Source organism: Euprymna scolopes, chromosome 30 (genome assembly GCF_053919585.1).
Source record: "Euprymna scolopes isolate OS-2025 chromosome 30, ASM5391958v1, whole genome shotgun sequence".
Lineage (NCBI taxonomy): Eukaryota > Metazoa > Mollusca > Cephalopoda > Sepiida > Sepiolidae > Euprymna > Euprymna scolopes.
This window is the reverse complement of record NC_136511.1, coordinates 56671001-56691671: the sequence shown is the minus strand read 5'-3', so window position 1 is coordinate 56691671 and position 20671 is coordinate 56671001. Positions and strand designations below refer to the sequence as shown.

Below are 20671 nucleotides of genomic sequence, written 5' to 3'. Positions count from 1 at the left end.
TATACGAGATAACAAGGGGGGGGGTCGTGTGTGTATTTAATTTGCTCGACTTTGAAAAGCTAAATATTCAACATTTTTCGATCGCCGCGTCTGGATTCGCCTTTTCCGTATAATAAAACCAAAAGAAACTGCCCCCGCAGTCAAAGTTGACCTCATTAAGTCATTAAGTACGGGCACCTGCCAATTCTTAATACTTAAATCAATTCAAACATGCTTCCTCTACTACTTCTTGCTGACCCAGTGGTTAGCGTCGCATTTTTTTTTCACACTTTATTTTCCTACTCGTCTCAAGGCTTCAGGTTCAATCCTTCCTACTTACCTACAAATCTTTTTTTTAAACTCCCCCCACCCAAACACAAACACCCGGGCAAGAAGTCTTCACTTATTCTTTTGTTTTGATTTACCTAAAACCACACCTCGAAACATCCGGGCATCACCGGGTACCCCCGCTAGTCTATAATATAAATCTCACCTGTCAGTTTAAATGTATGTTTGTATGTCTGCCTAAAAATGTTGACAGAGGGGACGGATTTTCACGAGATTGGTATCGTTTTGAAGATCATCCCTTCGGATAACAAATATCGAAAAATTGTCCAAAAACATTAATTCCTTCACCCTCAACTGGGAACTTTTTTACAGGAAGGGGACGCTTTTTTTGCCGATATTTTCGAAAGTTACCCCTTCTTTTTCGATTTTCTAGCCTTAATTTAAACCTACGTTACTTCCGGTTTGGTAACGGACGCAACAGCAAAGATGTCACTTTTTTAATGTTCTTTTCCTCTTTTGTGGTACAGTTTCGAGCCTGCCTGCCTACTACTACTTTTTTTTTCTCAACACACCCTCTCCAAACACCCGGGCAACGCCGGGCACCTAGGCTAGTATATATATAAAAGTGAAATTGTCTGTGCGTGTGTCTGTCTGTCTGTGTACATTTCCTTGACAAATTACTCTATCAATTTTCAGTGTACAGACTCGAAATTTGACATATGGAGTATTGAGATTTGGGGAAATCTTTTAAATCGGTTTTCGACCAGAAATGTGACTATCAAGGGTCAAAGTTCAACGATTTGATCTTTGAAATTCCTTCGCTAATTTTGGATCTAAACACTTGGAATTTTAGATACAGGTTCTTTGGACATGAATCAAACTTTTTAACTTGATTTGAGCCCAAAATAATAAATGTTAAGGGGTCAAAATTGGAGTCAAAGTTGAAAAAATTTGACCTTTCAGCCAATTTTGGGTCTAAACATTTGAAATTTTACATAAAGGGTATTCAAACATGCAGCAAGCTTTTTCATCAGTTTTTGGGCGAAAATTTGGTTGCCAAGAGGTCAAAGTTGAAAGAATCAACCTTTGCAAACTCTAACAAATTCCTCCGCCAATTTTTGGTCTAAACACTTGAAATTTTAGATGTGGGTTACCTGTACATGAGTCAAACTTTTTAATATATATATATATATATATATATATATATATATATATATGCACATAAAGTTATGAACAGTACATAGGGCCCGTGCAAAGTTGAGGTTGTACTGCTAGTATATATATATATATATATATATATATATATATATATATATATATATATATATATATATATATATGATATTTTTTTACTACAATAATTAAATACCTACAGACACTAGTGTTTCATCCTTTCGGGAATCTTCAGTGCAGAGTGTAATGAGTAACACCAGTCAACAGATTCGAACCCGGCAACACAAGCCATGTCTGGCTCGATTAGCAAAGACCGTATCCAATCGCCTGCCATTAACCGCGAGAAATAACGTTGAATTTAAACATTTTATTTTTAAATGTTCTTTACGTCAGTCACAGTGATCTAATCGTTAAACAATGATTTATGCATAAGAGTTAATTGACCGACTTAATTCAACTGAAAGTCCCTAATTATCAGTTTTGAAACCGACTGTACCAATGACATCTCATCTAAACCTTCTGTAAATAAAACATAAATATTATTTTCGGATCTTTCCCCGTAATAGAACACACACACACACACACATATATATATATATAGGGTGGCCGAAAAGTCCCAGGACACTCTATTTTTAATATTTTAATGCTGTTAAATATGATTGATTTTAATATTCTAATGTTGTTAAAACAATTTATTTCATTTATTTTTTCAGGTTATGACTAACATCAGTGTATTTACTGTTGAGGAGCGCTTAATTGCTGCTGTTTGGGTTCACGACCGCATCAGGAGTGACATGACTATGGAAGATGTTCGAAGTGCTTTCACAGAAAGATTTGGAAAGCCCGCGCCATCAAGAAGTAATCTGTATCTGTGGGAGAAGAAAGTTTTTGAAACAGGTAGCGTTCTGGATCAGGCATTAAAAATACATGTATAGTGTCCTGGGACTTTTCGGCCACCTTGTATATATATATATATATATATATATATATATATATATATATATATATATATATATATACGCTACAATCACTTTGACACACTGGTTCTTGCCAGTCATGTATTATATTTAAGGTAGACTCCCTAGTAGATCTTTTTATAGAGACAGGGATACACACAGACAGGTGTTTTCATATCTCTCTCTCTCTCTCTCTCTCTCTCTCTCTCTCTCTCTCTCTCTATATATATATATATATATATATATATATATATATATATATATATATGTATGTATGTATGTATATAAATATATATGGCAATTAAGCCACACAGAATATTCCGCGTTTCATCCACGCGTGTATAAAACGTGGAATGATCTGTGTAGCTTAATTGTCATATATATTCTTATAACTTATTACCTAGCTCTACCTATGTATTGAGCATTGTTGAAGTAAATACTTAAAGTTCACGCATAAAATTATACTTTCGCATATTAATTTCTGTGATCAAATAAAGTAGTCATATATATATATATATATATATATATTCAATATGGCATAATGGAAAATTATAAATGTATTTGCAGCTTCTCTTCCAATTTTCGGATTTTAATCATACCAAATCACACTTCATTTACTTTTGACGGATTGATTGTTGCTATTTCTTCTGATGAGTTAAGGGCATAATAGATTTACTGATCGATATAATAATTAAGTAATTGATTTCGTGCAACGTTTTTGGCTATATATATGTTATATATATATGTTGGTTGGCTGTGGAAATAATTATATATATATATATATATATATATATATATATATATATATATATATATATATATATATTTAACATCCCAATGAATGCATTGACGATGATACTTACGAGCTTTAAAGGTGGACCATTAAAAGATATATCTGCCTTACTTAAAAACTGCTAGTTTTATTTTTGGTGTCTTTAAACCCCCATCAACTATTTTTGCTGATGAGGAGACTTTGTTTCATAAAATCAAATGATAAAATTATTGTCCAAGACTTATTGTCTGTCTCAATAAAAACATCGTTTCTGAAACAATCGTACAATTTATTGATTTTGTTTGTTCTCCCTTGTTCTTTTGTTTGTTCTATATATATATCACTGGATTATTTATCTTCCACCAGACTATCCATTCATGTGTAATCACCTTTTTCTTCACCATATTCCCTCTGCTTCACTTTTTTTGTTTTCAAGTAAGATCTTTGACTTACTTGTTGTTTCATCAAATACTTTTGCATGCAAAATCCGATCCCGCATTTTGCTAATTCCTACCCTCTGATGAGAATGAAAGTATTTCTTCGAAACTCCGCGGATTAAGGACTATCCACTTATCTAGTGTTTCCTTTTCAGATTAAATATGTTTTTAACTCATTTCAAAGTGTTTTTAACATGTTTTTATTAACTGTTTGCTCGTATATATATATATATATCTTCCTAGATGTAAATCTAATCAAATCTACGTGATTATTAAAGAATGCTCAATTGGCGAACAGAACTGGTATATAGTCTGTTTATCATACAAACATTATTGGTGACATATGTGCATACATGTTTCAGGGGAATCCTAATTCAAGCAGACCATTTCATCAAACCAAAAAAGAGGCGATATTGAAACGAGAATCAATATTACATTCGTTTTTATAAAAGATATTCGGGTGTGGTTTAAGCTTTGAAAGAAAGTGGGGGTGTAGTATATATCGTGAAGAGGTTTTGGAGAGAGGTGTGGAGGGGTGAAGGAAGAGGGATAGTCCATTAAACAACCACCAAGTTAAAATAATACCAATACCTCCCCCGCTGCGACCACATAGGATCATACTTCCCCCTCTGTCTTTAATCCCCACCCCTATCCTAAACGGGGAGACTTTATAAGCAAAATATACCAAATTTCTACACTTAGATTTAAGATAGGCTCCATAGCACGTCTTCGTTTTTAGAGACAGACATGTGTTCTATATCTATCTATCTATCTATCTATCTATCTATCTATCTATCTGTATATAGAGAACAATAAAGAGAGAGAAGGAGAAAAAGAGAGAGAAAAAGAGAAGAGTTAAGAGAGAAAGCGAGACAAACAGACAGACAAACGGAAAGACACTGCATGCAAAATGTATCAAAATTCTACATTTACATTTTCTCATATTAAAAAAGGAAAAATATATCGTTTTATTTCATATAATTTTATTTTTAAATCTGATATTTTCCCAACTTAACGATTAAAACATTTGTTAAGTCGATTTTTAAAATAGCACATATAAGAAACGCCGGATATATGTATTTGAAGTTTTAAGGGTTTCTGTGCCCATAAGGGTCACTTAGAGGTGGGGACACGTAGATATTCGACACAGAGGATAATATAAAGATCCGGAGCATCTACATTATTTTTCCGGAGAATTTTATACATGTGATATAAATTTCATCAAAATATGATATACAAGTGGGGGGGGGCTTTGCCCGGGTGTAAAATACGCTTAAATATGATATTTTAATTAGTCCATATTTCGTATATATTATTATAGAGTCATGATTTCAAAAGTAAAAAAAAAAGTATTTGGATACCATCAGCCAGAATCGAAACCGATATTGAAGCACCCAAAGCCAGTGACGTTACCACTATACCAATGTGACACGCATATGAACCGATTAAAAATAAAAAAATAAAACATAAACTAAGATTAATGTACAAAATGTATAGCGATTTTATTTTCAATTTTCACACCTTAAAACCTATTTGAACCGGCTAAAAGACAATAAAAGAATGGTCCATAAACAATCCAATCATCTGAGGCCCCTAGCACCGCTCTGCGACTTTTAATTTCGGGGGCGATAGAATTTGAAAATATGGAGACAGACAGACAGACATATAGTCGTTTATACAGGGTGACCCCCCCCCCAAAAAAAAAACAAAAAAAAAACAAAAGCTAAATGGAGGCCATCTAGAACATATGCTGTAGAACGGAGAAAAAAAGGCCAAAACCCCTAGTGTTTTGATATGATCTTTTGAATATAATAAACTAGTTATGACCAAAGTTTCATTTAACAACACTAAGAAACAAAGCCTAATCGGAGTTGGGGCCCGTTTTTTTGGGTCACCCTGTATATTAGATTTCTAAGTTTTAGAAAAAAAGTTTAGCTTCCTTAGTTTAAGAGGGCACTTAGAGATTTTGGACTACTTTCATTGTTTTCTCCAGATAATTTTATATACGATATCAAAATTTTATATAAGTAGAATATATTTGAACTTTCAAGGGGTTATGCCCTCGTAGCCCCCTTAGGAGTGCACTTAGATATTCAGGGAAAATTCTATTGTCTTCCCCAATAAATTTTACATGAGAATACGTTTTTAGTTCTGATGCAGATTCTTTAACTTTCTTTCTATAAGGGACATACAAACAAACACAAAAATCATTGAGTTTTATATATATATATAACTTAAATGATGACAGAGTTTTCTTTAAGAGGATCAAATTTAGAAGGCGTCAGCATTGGTTGCAAAGGTGTTCTTTTCCTCTACGACAATGCCATGCCAGAGATAACCTACAGCAATTTGACTGGTAGATTTTGTGCCATCGACCTTATTCACCTGACCTTGCGCCATTCGATTACCCCCGCTTCCACTCCTTGGATAATTATCTTCATGGGAAATCATTCACTAATGAAGCAGATTTGTGCCAAGCCTTCATGAACTTCTTTGCATTAAAAACCCCCGAGTTCTACTGCAAGGAAATTGAACAAACGGAGATACATTGATATGAGTTGTTCAACGTCGATTACTTTGAAGACTAAATAAATGCTGTGAAGTGTTTTCTTTTTTCCTTTAAAAAACGGACAGAACGTTTTATAGTTATCTAGTATTTTTAAATAAATGATGGCAAAGTTTCTTTAAGAGTGTCAAATTCTTAGACTATTTTACAATGATATTAATTTTAAATAGTATGTGTAATGTTTTCGTTATCATAAATGCTATTTATACATACTTTTATTGCCCTTACTAGACGCTGTCACTAACATATACCGCTTCTCTTCATCTGTTTTGTCTAGTAAGTGCTATAAAAATCAAGCTTCTTTTCATGCAAAAAGGAGATAAGGAGAAGTTCGCTGTATTTCTTGAAGGTTTTAGTTTTGGATAGCATTAATTCATACCGCTTCTATTCATCTGTTTCGACTATCATAGCCTTCAAGTCCAATGTAAACAAGTTCTTGTTGAACCGTCCCCTTTGAATAATCAAATCTTACCCAGCTTACATCATTAACGATTACTATACCACCACCTTACATTCGTTAACCCCTATCCTCGAGTGGCCTTCGGACCTTGATAAAGTGGTAACTCACTTGTAAAAAAACAAACAAACAAACAAACAAACTTGAGAATGATTCTGTTTTGCAGATTTAAATTATCATGACACACAATGAAACTTTATACTAGTTGACCTCATCGTCATTGAAAAAGGGTCCCTAGTGTGTAACACGTGGAAATTTCATGACCAATTAAAATTACATTTTCTTTTTCTTTAAGTTATTTATTGATTTTTTTTATGAATTAAAAGATAAGTAAATCATTAACTTACCAGTTTATACTTGATGATTCATTTAATTTGTTTTCATTGAGGCAAATGCTGAAACGAAAAAGAAAAACAAAAATGTTTTTTGAAAAAATCTCAATACAAATCAAAGGATTTATTGACTTTCATAAAACATTGCAATTATAGACTATACATATAGCGTGGATGTGCATTAACAGATAAAAGCAGTAAAAACAGTCGGCTTTTTTTTTACATAGGCATCACCACTTATCAAGGCCCAGAGGCCACTCGAGGATAAGGGTTAAAGAGTGTACAGTAGTCAATTGGACAATATAGTAATAGTATAAATAGTATAAATGGAAATTCGGTAAATTTGTTAACTTAAGTGGAACGGCTCATCAAAGAACTTGTTTACGTTGGACTTGAAGACAACCATATCGTAGTCAGCTGGAAAGCAGGAAAACGGAAGACAGTTCCACAGGCGTGCAGTTCTAAGAAAGAAACTTTGTTCATGCAATCTACATTTAGGTTTATAAATGAAGTAGAAGAATACCCGTCCCAGGACGGGTAAAATAAATTCCTTGGACAGAACAGTTTTGCACCAGTTTTATGCCCCCCCCCTGTTTTTTACAAAGGAGTCACCACTTATCAAGGTCCAGAGGCCACTCGAGGATAAAGTTTAATGGGTATACTTAAGTAGTGGACATTTTGTAAATTGGATTACTTAGGGGGATGGTTCATCAAGAACTTGTTTATGTTGGACTTGAAGACAATCAAATTGTAGTCAGTCTCCTTATAAAGATTAAAATCAAGATATAATGATACAAAACCTTATTTATAGAATCCTCATTCTAATTCCGACTTTTAGGCCTTATTTTTTCATTTCCATTTCGATCAAGATCAAGATGATTTTTCATTTCCATTTCGATCAAGATCAAGATGATTTTGATTTTAGAAAATGTCTAAAGCTAAAGGGGTCTTAAGAAAAGCTAAAATTCAGGGAAGCTTGCTTAATTTGTGTCTAATGAATATAGAGCAAATTCAATGAAAATCCGAAATATTTGAATTTTTTAAATGTGAGTCCGTGCAAGTTTTATATCTCTAAAAACTTTAAAATTCTTCAAAAATCTGATATTTTGGGAATTATTAATTGATGTTTATTATACATTATAAAAAAAATCACAAAAGGACCTGAATTTTCACAAAGAGCATTCTCTTTTCATTTTCATTCTCCTTGGATACCAACATCTGGACCTTTCACATTTAGCAGCTATGTTCCACAATTGATAATGATTGGTTAATTATTTTACGAGCTAATCCTGTACATGCAAATATATAAATACATACACCTAAGTTTATAGAGATGTATATTAGCAGAGTTAGTTGGTATTGCTTGAGAGTATGAATAAGAAAACAGGAAATATACAAAAGTGTATAACAAAAAAAATGAAAAAATCCTCGACAGTTTATTGTTTAATCTATTTCAGTGCTATTTTACCAACAATTACCAATAAAATTAAAAGAAAGTAATTTTCTTTTGAGAATGTCCAGTTAAATGGACTGGTAATTTGTTTTTGGGGGGAGGAAACAACAAAAAACAAAAATTTACAGATAGAATCCGTCACTGTATTTCCTCCTCCTTCTCACAATTTTCTCTCTCAACTTCCAGCACGCATCTCTCCCCTTCACCTCCGCCAACAGGCTTTTTATTTAAAAAAAAATGACTGCATTTCATTTACATATGTGTGCGATAGGCAGTGTGATTTCGTGTGATTCCACGAGACCCCACCTTATAAAGCCACGGCCGCCATCTTTAATCTGTCTGTCTGTCTGTCTGTCTGTCTGTCTGTCTGTCTCTCTCTCTCTCTCTCTCAAATCCCATCTTAAGGTGAGTCGTACAGTCACACAAGGCACACACGCGTGGGCACTTGCTTCTTTGACTATTACATTCAACTCCACAGAATGTACAAATTTAGTCCCCAGTGACCATGAATAACACAAGACTATGAGTTTTACTTGTTTGGGCTTTCTTTTTAAAACTTAAATTTAACATTATACAATCAATTCTTGATGCTGCAATATTCTAAGTCATAAATTTATTATATTTTTTACTAGAATATCTTATCCTTTTCTTTTCCATGCTGAAGCTTAACCATATTACTTTTTATGCTTGCATTTTTCTATTGTAATATATATATATATATATATATATATATATATATATATATATATATATATATATATATATATATATATGCCAAAACTGGAGGAAGCCACACACACACACACACACACACACACACACACACATATATATATATATATATATATGTGTGTGTGTGTGGCTTCCTCCAGTCTTGACAGACTATGGATACCCACTGTAAGGTGCATGTGCGTGAAATTTGTGTGGCAAAAGTTGCGCAATCTTCAACCACATCTCTCCTGAGTCGACATTGATACATACCAGTAGCAAGTTGAGGTACAGATGACTGGAAACAATGCCGAGATGAGCGGAGAGCACGTACAGCGCCTAGAATGTCCAAATGGTCACCCATATTGTACTAGCCAGGCTCAACGTTGCTTAACTTCAGTGATCTGGCGAGAACCGGTGTGTTAACTTGATTATACTGTGTGTGTGTGTATATATATATATATATATATATATATATATATATATATATATATATATATATATATATATATATATATATATATATATATATATATATATATATATATATATATATATATATATATATATATATATATATATATATATATATATATATATATATATATATATATATATATAATGCTCCTCATCTTGAGATGAGCATATTGAGAAGTGATACACGAATTACCATTAGCGTATAAGCGATGCTCTTTGTGTAAACAAATCCAGCTCAGGTAGTTCGGACAATGTCAAAACATTTTTAAACTTACGACTCGATCAGCAGCTGCCGATAGCGTAGTGGTTAGGAGCCTTAACTGTCGTACAGGCAGTCGGGTTTCAATCCTGGCTTGAGGTAGTTGCCTGTCTAGCTGCATTGATGAGCTATAAAACAGCGAAACAGCACTGTATGTGGATGACAATATATATTTATCTTTCGTAAATAATTGAATTCATTCAACATATATATATATATATATATATATATATATATATATATATATATATATGGTCTTAGAAGCTTTTTAACCTTAAAATCTATTAAAAATATATATATATATATATATATATATATATATATATATATATATATATATATAGTAAAACTAAACTTGCAAAATTGTTCGTTTAGATATAAATTCCCAAACCTAGACGAATCATGACGGCAGATTTTGTGCCTATAAAGGGCTAAATTATCTTTTTAGGTAAAATTTTATAACAATAAAAATGATATATTTGGATTGTCTCGATAGTGGTGATTGCCAATATCCATCATAATTACTGTTGTTCAAGATTTCTTTTTTCAGAATCTTTTGTGAACTGACACATTAGCGCATGTGTTGTTTTTATTCATATAGATAATACCGGATTTCTCTTTGTATAAAGATTGGTACGTAATCATTTAAGCTACTGCTGAAAGATGAATCAAAACAATTTTATTTTTTATTGAAAAAAAAAAGGATCGTATAAAAAAAGAAGACTGTTTCAGACTGTTGTTAATGTCTCATTTCTATTATCTTCACGTTTACAACTTTTACAAAATTCAAGTTTCAGGCATGATTATTACTTTTTTTTTCTTATATTCTTTAATATCAGGACTTGTCCTGCCTTGATAGGGTTCAAAATAGACTTCGTGGCCTCATGGGAGATGTCCTTTTCTCTTCACTGCAACCTCTATCTCACAGAAGAGATGTTGCGAGTTTGTCTCTGCTTTATCGTTATTTTCATGGAAAGTGTTCGACTGAGCTTCAATCTATGGTCCCCCGTTGCCAAACTTTCACAAGAAACACTAGACTAGCTGAAAACATTATCAATAATTTTCTCCACTCTTTATCTGTGCCTAAACCTAAACATAGATTCCATGATCAAAGCTTCTTTCTTAGAACTGTACGCCTGTGGAATTGTCTTCCGTTTTCCTGCTTTCCAGCCGTCTATAATATGGTTGTCTTCAAGTCCAATGTGAACAAGTTTCTGATGAGCCGTTACACTTAAGTTAACAAATTTACCGAACTTCCATTACTATTGATTACTATATTGTCCTTTTGACTACTGTACACTCTTTGACCCTTATCCTTGAGTGGCCTCTCGGCCTTGATAAGTGGTGACACCTATGTAAAAAAAAATATCATTCTTTTCATTATCTATTTCCCATATTCTTTTGTACAACCACGTCTACCTCATTACTGAGAACTTTTCATAATCTTAACGAGATTTCTCAGATGAGGTTTGTTCCGATTTACTTGCCTCCCCACGAGAGCAGAATTAAACACAAAGTCGGTTTTAATGTGCGAGATGCTTTCAATAAGTTTCCAGACATTTTTTTCTTATGGGCACTTTTATTGATAGGACACACATGAAACTATAGTCCCCTTCGAAGTAATCTCCTCCGACTGCAATGCACTTGTATCATTCCAACAACTTCTCAAAGACCCCATGGAAGTCTTCCTGTATGAGCGTGACGGTGACCCTTGTCACAGCCTCTTTCATCTCCTTAATTGTGTCATAACGAAAACCTGTAAGGTTTTTACTTGAGCTTAGAGAATAAATAAAAGACACAGAGGGCAAGTTCTCGACTATAGGGAGGATGAGGAAGCGTCTTGTAACCATCTCGTGTGACAAGGATGGAGTTATGGATTGGCGCATTCATGCAAATCTTCTGCATCTTCAGTTCCTCACGAATAATGGTGTGTACATCTCAAACACTGACATCAGACTGCACACTTAGTGTCTCTATAGACACAACGGTTCTTATTCATGATATTCTTTATTTGGCAAATTAACTTTGGTGTTCTGATTTTCTTTCTCCTCCCACACCTCTCATCAACCCTCACAGACTACCTGTTTTCCTTTAATCTCTTATGTCACTCAAACACTGATGCTCGATTCATGCAAGATGGACCAAAAGCTGTCTGGAGTATTCCATACATGCCCGTGACATTTTTGCAAGTTTAAAACAGAATTGTATTGCATATCGTTCTTCTAGAGTGTCCTCACACCCAGATTGCATTTTTGAAATTCCTGCTGTAGCTGTTCATTTGAACCTGATATCATAAAAATTAGTCAGTCATCTCATAAGATGTATGGCAATAACATACTGAATTTTCAAGATGCCTGTACAAAAATGTCTAGAACTATATCGAAGGCACCTCGTAAGTAAAATTCAGCTCCCTGAAAAGGAGCACTCTATCATTGGTTTTCAATATATTCGTTACATTAAACAGAAAAGGTACTTGTTTAACAAAAATAGATTATTTTTATTAATTTTTTTTTTAAAATTAAATGTTTATTCATTCAAAAATTTCTTTTGAATTTTTATCCCACCTTTCGGCGCCTGTAAAAGTTTTTGGCGATTGTAGATTTAAATCTATATTTTAATAAAAATAATCTATAATATAAATCTCATCTGTCTGTTTAAAATGTATGTATGTATGTATGTATGTATGTATGTATGTATATCTGCTTAAAACTTTTGACAAAGGCGACAGATTGGGATCTGTATTGTTTTGAAGCCCGACGCTTCGGACGACAAATATCCAAAAATTGGCTAAAAACATTAATTGCTTCATCCTCAACTGGGCACTTTTCTAATGGGAGAAATCGCTTTTTTCGCAAATATTTCCAAAAGTCATCCCCTCTTTTTGATTGACAAGCCTTAATTTAAACATTCCTCACTTCCGGCTTGGGCGCAACAGCAAAAACGTCACGTTTTCTTTTTCTGACGTTCTTTCCCTCCTTCGCGGTACGAGCTCAAGACTGTCTGCTTACTACGACTTTTTTTTTTTTTTTGCTCAACATACACCTTCAAACACCCGGGCAACGCCAGGCACTCAGGCTAGTCTATAATATAAATCTCACCTGTCTGTTTTAATGTATGTATGTATTTATGTATGTATGTATGTATGTATGTATGTATGTATGCCTAAAATTTTAGACAGAGGCAACGGATTTTCACGAGATTGGTATCGTTTTGAAGCTCGACCCTTCGGACGACAAATACCGAAAAATTGGCTAAAAACATTAATTCTTTCACCCACAACTGGGCACTTTTCTACGAGGAGGGGTCGTTTTGTTCGCCGATATTTTTAAAAGTTATTCCCCTCTTTTCGATTTAGTAGCCTTAATTTAAACCTTCGCCACTTCCGGTTTGGCGACAGACGTCAGGATTTTTTTTACGTTCTTTTCTTCCTTTGTGGCATGGGTTCGAGCCTGCCTTCTACCACATTTTTCTTTTTTTTTTTTTACTCAATACACATCTACACCCTGGCAACGCCGGGAACCCAGGTTAGTATTTGTATAAATAGCAACGTCTAACAAAACAAAATAATAATAATAATAATAATAATAATAATAATAATAATAATAATAATAATAAAACATTACATCCATTGTTCATTTGGGTTCTGGTACAGTTTTTGAACCAGACAAAAAAGTGGCTTTTAAAAAATTGTAATGAGCAAGACACGTATTTTATTTCGCTTTTGATCTTCCGTAATTATTGAAAACTTAACACAAAATGCTTTTGGTACAGTAGAACCCCGGGATACGGCATCAAAAATTCAGTAACAAAATACAATACAGTATATAATACACATGTATATAATCAAATAACATCACAAATAACACCGTAAGGCGGGGCAAATACCCTTACCAGGGGCCAGAAAACATCGTTTTTCCACATCTTAACCTGAAAAATAAAAACGTATCCTGGTGTCCCTGTATCCCAGGGTTCTACTGTACATAAAAAGCTGAGAAAATAAATAAAACGAATTTTGTTTACTTACTTCTCAAGATAAAGATAAGTATTTTTCCTCAGCTTGATAATTTGATATTTAAATAAACTATTTGATTTTAAAACTTCTTATAAATATAACATTGTTTGGGGAAGATTGAAAAACACAATAAATTAACAGAATTTTAAATGCATATAAGCATCTATGTAAAGTATGTGCAGAATGATGACGTTGCACGCTTCTATGGAGTCCTTGGGAGATTCCCAAAGATCATCATCCAAGACATGATCATAGAAGTTTTGGATTAGATTATGGGAGAAATCTTTAAGTGCAATGGATAATAATCTATGATTGACAGGCTAGCCCTGGTATCGCCTGAAGCCCTGTACGCGGTATGAATAGAAAGAATACTTAACCATTTGAGATATTAAAAGCCAGTCGCGAAAATAGAATGTTATGTAAGGGGAAAATGATGGAGTCCACCTTTCTCCCTCTTATGGCGTGAACCAACTAAAAGCAATTCATATTTAAGGAAGTAGAGTTATGTTATTGGTGTTACGAACATGAGTACATCCGGGTTCTTCCTGACAAGAATATTCTTGACTAGTTATGCCATAAATGCATACTGGTAGACCAGCTTACAGAGAAGTCGAAAGATACACCGGAAACCTTACTCTAAGGATATACCAGCTCCGACCACAAAGACTCGTTCAGTAAGGTAACATACCGGATTATTATTGGACCACTCAGGTACTTTAAACTAATATATCCCTTTAGCAGAACATATCAATTAGGAAAATGAATAATGGCCTGGTCTAAGTTTAAAAAAACTTGTAGTTACATTCCTCGTTACATGTTTATGCACATGTTACATGTATTTTATCGTAAAAAAAAAAAGAAAAAATAGAACAATTCAGTATTTAGAGATTTAAAAAAAATTAAAATCAGAATCGGTAATTGTATCTGAATCGGAAAAAAATATTGGAGTCGTCCCATCATTAGGTATCATATTCAGTTTATGCCTTATTTTTTAGTTGTTAGCCATTTTAATTGAAGAAAAATGTTGTGTCAAACAAAATGGCAGTATCAATCCAGAGAAGCTTTGAACTGTAAACGATGGCAGATAAAGAAGAATAGAGTTTCCGGTAAGTAGCCAATCCGAAGACATCTTGGAACTAAGAGCAGAGTTTCTTTCCATGTGAAAACGTAAAGTTATGTGCATGAATCCTTAAGAGATTCAGTAAATTTTATGGAGTGATTCTGGTTCCTGATTGGTTGGTAGCAGAGCATGATTTAATCTTATTGGTTGGTAGCAGAGCATGATTTAATCTGATTGGTTGGTAGCAGAGCATGATTTAATTTGATTGGTCAGTTCTTATCATTCCTGCCTATAAATAGAACCTTCCAATTTTTTGTAACCATATTGGTATTATAGCAAAAATATTGCAACAACAGCCATATGGAAAAACGATCAACCAAACATCTTCGCCTTTGTTTATGACGATGGACAGCAATATAGAATTCGTCAAGGATAGACATCAAAGGAGGAATCTAACATATTTTGGAATCTACAGTATCTGTCACTTATCAATGTTAGAGAAGTCATAAATATTTGTACATGCCCGCAATAAGGGTTATTGCTACGCAACATAGAACGACTCTATAGGGAATCCTTAATATACAGCATCGATCAGATGAAGCGTTATTGTTTCTTTCCTTTTCTTTTTGTCCTTTGTTAACGTAGAGCTATTCTCATTATTTATTGGTTGAGTTGTGTCCTTAGAAACTGGATAAAACGAGATCTTATAAAAACAGGCAACAACAACAACACATGGACACTTCAGAAGATATGCTGTCGTATCACACCTGATGTACAACAGGATTGCATCATATACTTTAATATTGCATTTATTTGGAAATTGATATTATATATTAGAATAATGCCTACTGTGTATTACTACAATAACGCGAGGTGACGGTAGTCTAGTGATAAAGACACAGACTGGGTGTCCCAAGTTCGAATCCAGTTCGTTCCTCAAAACCACTTTCACTTTGGATGTTGGCAACTTTTACGTGGTCCCTCCTGTAATCCCCGATATCTTTCTAAAAAAAGAATTCTGACTAGAAAAATATCGGGGAAACCAATACCAACAATAGAATCTTCGGATTCATATGATGATGATGATAACACTATATAATCATTTACTGTCGATTATACTGTATATACTGTTATATAAAAAAAGCTAAAATGATAACGTTATTATTTAGAAAGCCATTCTTAACATGGGGAGGGGAGGGAGTTTTGCAACTATTTTGTACTTTCACCTAACAAGGTGATGAAATAACATCGTAAAACTCAAATTTAACTTGTAAATACGATTAAAAAAATAGCACGGTAACATAAGTACGTAAGTACTATTTTATTATTAACATTTACGATTTATTTGATGAAAAATAAAAATGATTTTAGCCTATTTTCATTTTGGTTCCTTTTTTTCAATGACTACTGTTCGAATGTTAATATTTCACATTTAATATACAAATATTTATAATATTATTAATCATTAAACTGTATAAATCTTCAAACCTAAAAAACTTATAACAAAGATTAATTATTAATTGCAGTTTGAAAAAGATAAACAAAGGTTTTTAAAAAATCATGAAACCGCTTTCTTCTGCTATTCCGTACTTATTAAAAACTACGTATAGTTAACACAAGTCTGACGTCACCGATTTTGTACTCCATTCTTCACAATCGGTTGGGGGTTTCTAATATACTGTTATCAAAAAAATGATGGCCAAAAGAAAAAGACTAGTTACTTCTGTCAAAGAGATTATGTTTTCGGTCAAGTTTGTTTGTGTACAACCTAACACCCACATCGCTTGACCAATCGTCATCAAACTTGATCAAAATATTGATCATTGTCTAAAGCAGAAGTGGTTTAATTTTTTAGAGATCTAGGTCAAAGGTGATGATTAAGGTCATGAAAAATATGGAAGTTACATTTTTGAAAATAGCTGCAGTTCTGCTCATTACGAAGACTTGTTACTTGACCCGTAATTGTAGCAAATGAAATTCCACATCTTATATAAATTGACCTTAACGTTTGAAATTTCAGTCATCGTCGAAATTTACACAGTCTCATCTTCGGAATTTTTTCAAATCTGATGCGTGGATTTAGTACTCTTTGATAACAGTAGTTTATCACCATATTAGCCTGATTAAATAAATAGTTTTCCAGTTATCAACATTTTAAATGGCATAACTTCTGGAATACTTCATACAATGTGGAGAATTAAGGCTCAGATAAAAATATTGGCTCATCCTGACGTTGCTAGGTAAACGTACGCATTCTCAAAACTGACTTAAGTTCTTGTTCAATGTGTTCAGTGTTTTGAGATGTTACCATTTACTTCCACATGTGAGGCATAGCAATGTAAGAATAACAGTTTAAAACATTTATTTTCATTTATTTATAACTAGCAAGGCTACCCGCCGTTATCCGGGAGCCATAACAAACTAAATAGATGTTAATAGTGTTAAGTTTTTCACCACCTCTTAGAAGAGAAATTTTTATTCTTTATGCCAGGAGTGAGAAAAATATAATTTAGGAGGCCTTCAGAGCACTACTATAACTAACTTTCTCGCCTCCTTTTTTTGTAGAGAAATGACAACAGTTAAGAAACGATAGATTAAATCCGGAATTGGCATCTTTCAATTTGAAAAATATGTTCACTAATTTCTTGGGCTTTATTAATATATGATAACATTAAAAATCGTGTTCAGTTCTTGATAACATTAAATGATACAAATAGCAATTTTATCCCCCGAAGAATAAGCCTTTTTTTTTTTTTTTTTTTAAATATTTTAGATATTATTTTTCCAGGGTTACGTCAATTAAAAAACATACTTTGTAGAGGTTTATTGTGTATTTTTGAAGTTTTAGTTGGACATACAAGCATACAAACACACAGACAATTACTCTTTATATAATAGATGCCTTTTCAAACATCTTAACTTTTAATTAAAGAAATGAAATAAAAATCTCATAGAAGTTTTAGAAAGTCAATACAGCACAGATTTTAAATAAATATTTGTTTATTTTAAATAAATATTTGTTTATTTAAAATAAATATTTGTTTATTTAAAATAAATATTTGTTTATTTAAAATCTGTGCTGTATTGGCTTTTTAAAACTTATGTATTTCAATTTAATCAACGCTTCTATCACGGAGAAAAAAAACATTTGCTAAAAAGCAATATTTTTGTAAAGGAAGTGATATTTTTTGGAAATAGTATTCAATATTAGTTCAAAGCGAATTATTTTTGCTTATAAACATAATTTTAATATATTATATTATATTAATTAATCTAATATATAAACGAGTTTATGTCCGTCTGTCTCCATATTTTCAAACTCTATCTCTTCCAAAACTAAAAGTCGCAGAGCGGCGCTAGGGGCCTCAAATGATTGGAATTTTTACGGACCGTTTTTTTTTTGGGGGGGGGGGGTCTTTAACTGGTTAAAATTGTTTTTAATGGGTCAAAATGGGTTAAAATTGAAAAAATCGGTGAACATTTTGTACATTCATCTTGGTTTATTTTTAATTTTTAATCAGTTCATATGTGTGTCACGTTGGTGCAGTGGTAACGTCACCAGTTCTAAATGCTACAGTTTCGATTCTAGCTGATGGCACCCAAGTGCTTTTTTTCCACTTTTGAAATTACCACTCTATAACAATATATAAGAAATCGGGACAAATTAAAATATCATATTTAAGCGTATTTTACGCCCGGACAAAGCCCTCTTCCTCTGCGAATATAATAATAATAATAATAATATAATATAGCAATAATTTTTAGTAAGAAACAAGTAATAAACATCTATAAAAATTTGCAAAAAAAGAAAATTAAAATAATAAATGTTTCTGCAAAACTGCTACAAAATACAATTCCTAATTCCCCCAATTCTGACTCCCGTCTGAAAACGCTCTCCGAATTGAGTGAAGATTTCTCTTTGAAAAGCAGATATTCCTAAAAAATGAATATATATATATATATATATATATATATATATATGTATGTATATATAATACGTATATATATATAAATATATATATAATGAATGACAAAAAACTATATTCCAAAAGTTCATGATGTTGACCACCTTATAATTTATTCCTTTAATTGAGTTGACTTATACAATTCTTGACAGTATCTGTTTCGTGACCCAAAATCAATCACTTAATTATTATATCAATCAGTGAATCTATTATGCCCTTAACTCATCAGAAGAAACAGCAACAATCAATCCTTCAAAAGGAAATAAAGTGTGATTTGACATGATTAAAATCCGAAAATTGAAAGAGAAGCTGCAAATACCTTTAATATGTTCCCATTACGCAATAATAATAATAATAATAATAATAATAATAATAATGATGATGATGATGATGATGATGACACTATATAATATCATCCTAATTCGATAGAGTACGTTGGTAAATAAATATTTAGTTGATAATTATTGAATTATTTAACATTGCCATTTCATAAATTTATCATTGCCTCATATTAAACGATGTTTTCAATCAAAATTGCATTTCCATCGCCTTAAAAAGAATTAAACATTTTTTTTTTAATTTCTAATGTTTTTACTCAATAAAACAACATATAAATACAGTCATCGTAATTACTTATTCTCTCGTGCAAATATAAACACCATTTTTTTCACGAATTTCACAAATATTTTTGTTTCGTGCTAGACTAGCTATAAAGCAGTAAAATGTAGATAATGATGGAAATCGACATACCCACTTATTGTACCGGCACCATACACGGCCGGGTATAAATTAGCAGTATATGATTAAGTCAATGAAAGTTACTATTTTACCGTCTGCTGAGTAGAAATAGTGGGTTCGTACCTTTTTTCATGATATTAGTGTATGTGGGGGAGGGGGGAGAGGGTGACGGTGGCTAAATGGTTCATAATCTTGTCAGTAGCTGAAGACTTGATGCTTTGCTGGGGATATCAAAGTGTGTTTTTATTGTGATATCATCACTAGATGAGTTGCCTACCACTGCTTAAGCAGTATTATTTTACTTTAAGGCCCGTCTCACGTTCGTATAGAAGAAAATGTTTTTTTTGTAGATTCCAGTGTGCTGAAAAAGAATATGAAAATCGTTTCCGTCGGAAATTTACCGTTTGCATGGTATGAACCCCGGAATGTTGGAAGTACGCGCGAGCGCGCGGAAACATAAGCGAGCTTTTTCAATGGCGGAATCGCGCGCGCACTCGCGTACCTGACGGCCTTTTCACAGAGCAATAGTAATGTTTGGCGGAAAATTTCAAAGTAGATGAAAAACAAAACAACTTTGCGGGGGAGGGGGATGTCGGAAAGACCCTTTTTTGTGGCGGACAAATCAGTTTTATTTGTTTTTTTTTGGAGGGGGGTTAAGTTGGAATAGCATTAATAATCTCGGAAAGACATTTTTTTTAATTTTTTTCAAAACAATTCTTTTTCTTCAGTGGCGGAGTGGCGGACAAATTACTTTTTTTTGGGGGGGGGGGGGATAAGTCGGAATCAGAATGATAAAAAATGTCAATGATACACTTACATTATTTCCGTTGTTGGCAAATGTTCCTTGGCGCGTGTAACCGGTGGCTGGGTGGGTGCTATAAACAAATATAACTTCCGGCGCAAATTAAACCCCACACCCCCACCCACCCCAATATATACGCGCAAGAATATCAATTAAAGAATTTTCCGAAATTATTGATTCTTTCTACAAATAATGGTAAATATCCAGATACGCTACTACAGAACACCGACCACTCTA

At 33.0% G+C, this 20671-nt stretch overlaps 1 protein-coding gene across 3 annotated transcripts in view; it reads right to left on the bottom strand.

Annotated features, from left to right (window-relative positions):
- The window catches only part of LOC145254815 (potassium channel subfamily T member 2-like), a 534670-nt gene that overhangs the window by 250820 nt on the left and 263179 nt on the right, over positions 1-20671 (bottom strand). For all 3 annotated transcript variants that reach the window (XM_080113638.1, XM_080113639.1, XM_080113636.1), the window contains one exon: positions 6976-7023. In XM_080113638.1, the coding sequence (XP_079969764.1) occupies positions 6976-7023 (48 nt within the window). The remainder of the gene's footprint in view (positions 1-6975; positions 7024-20671) is intronic.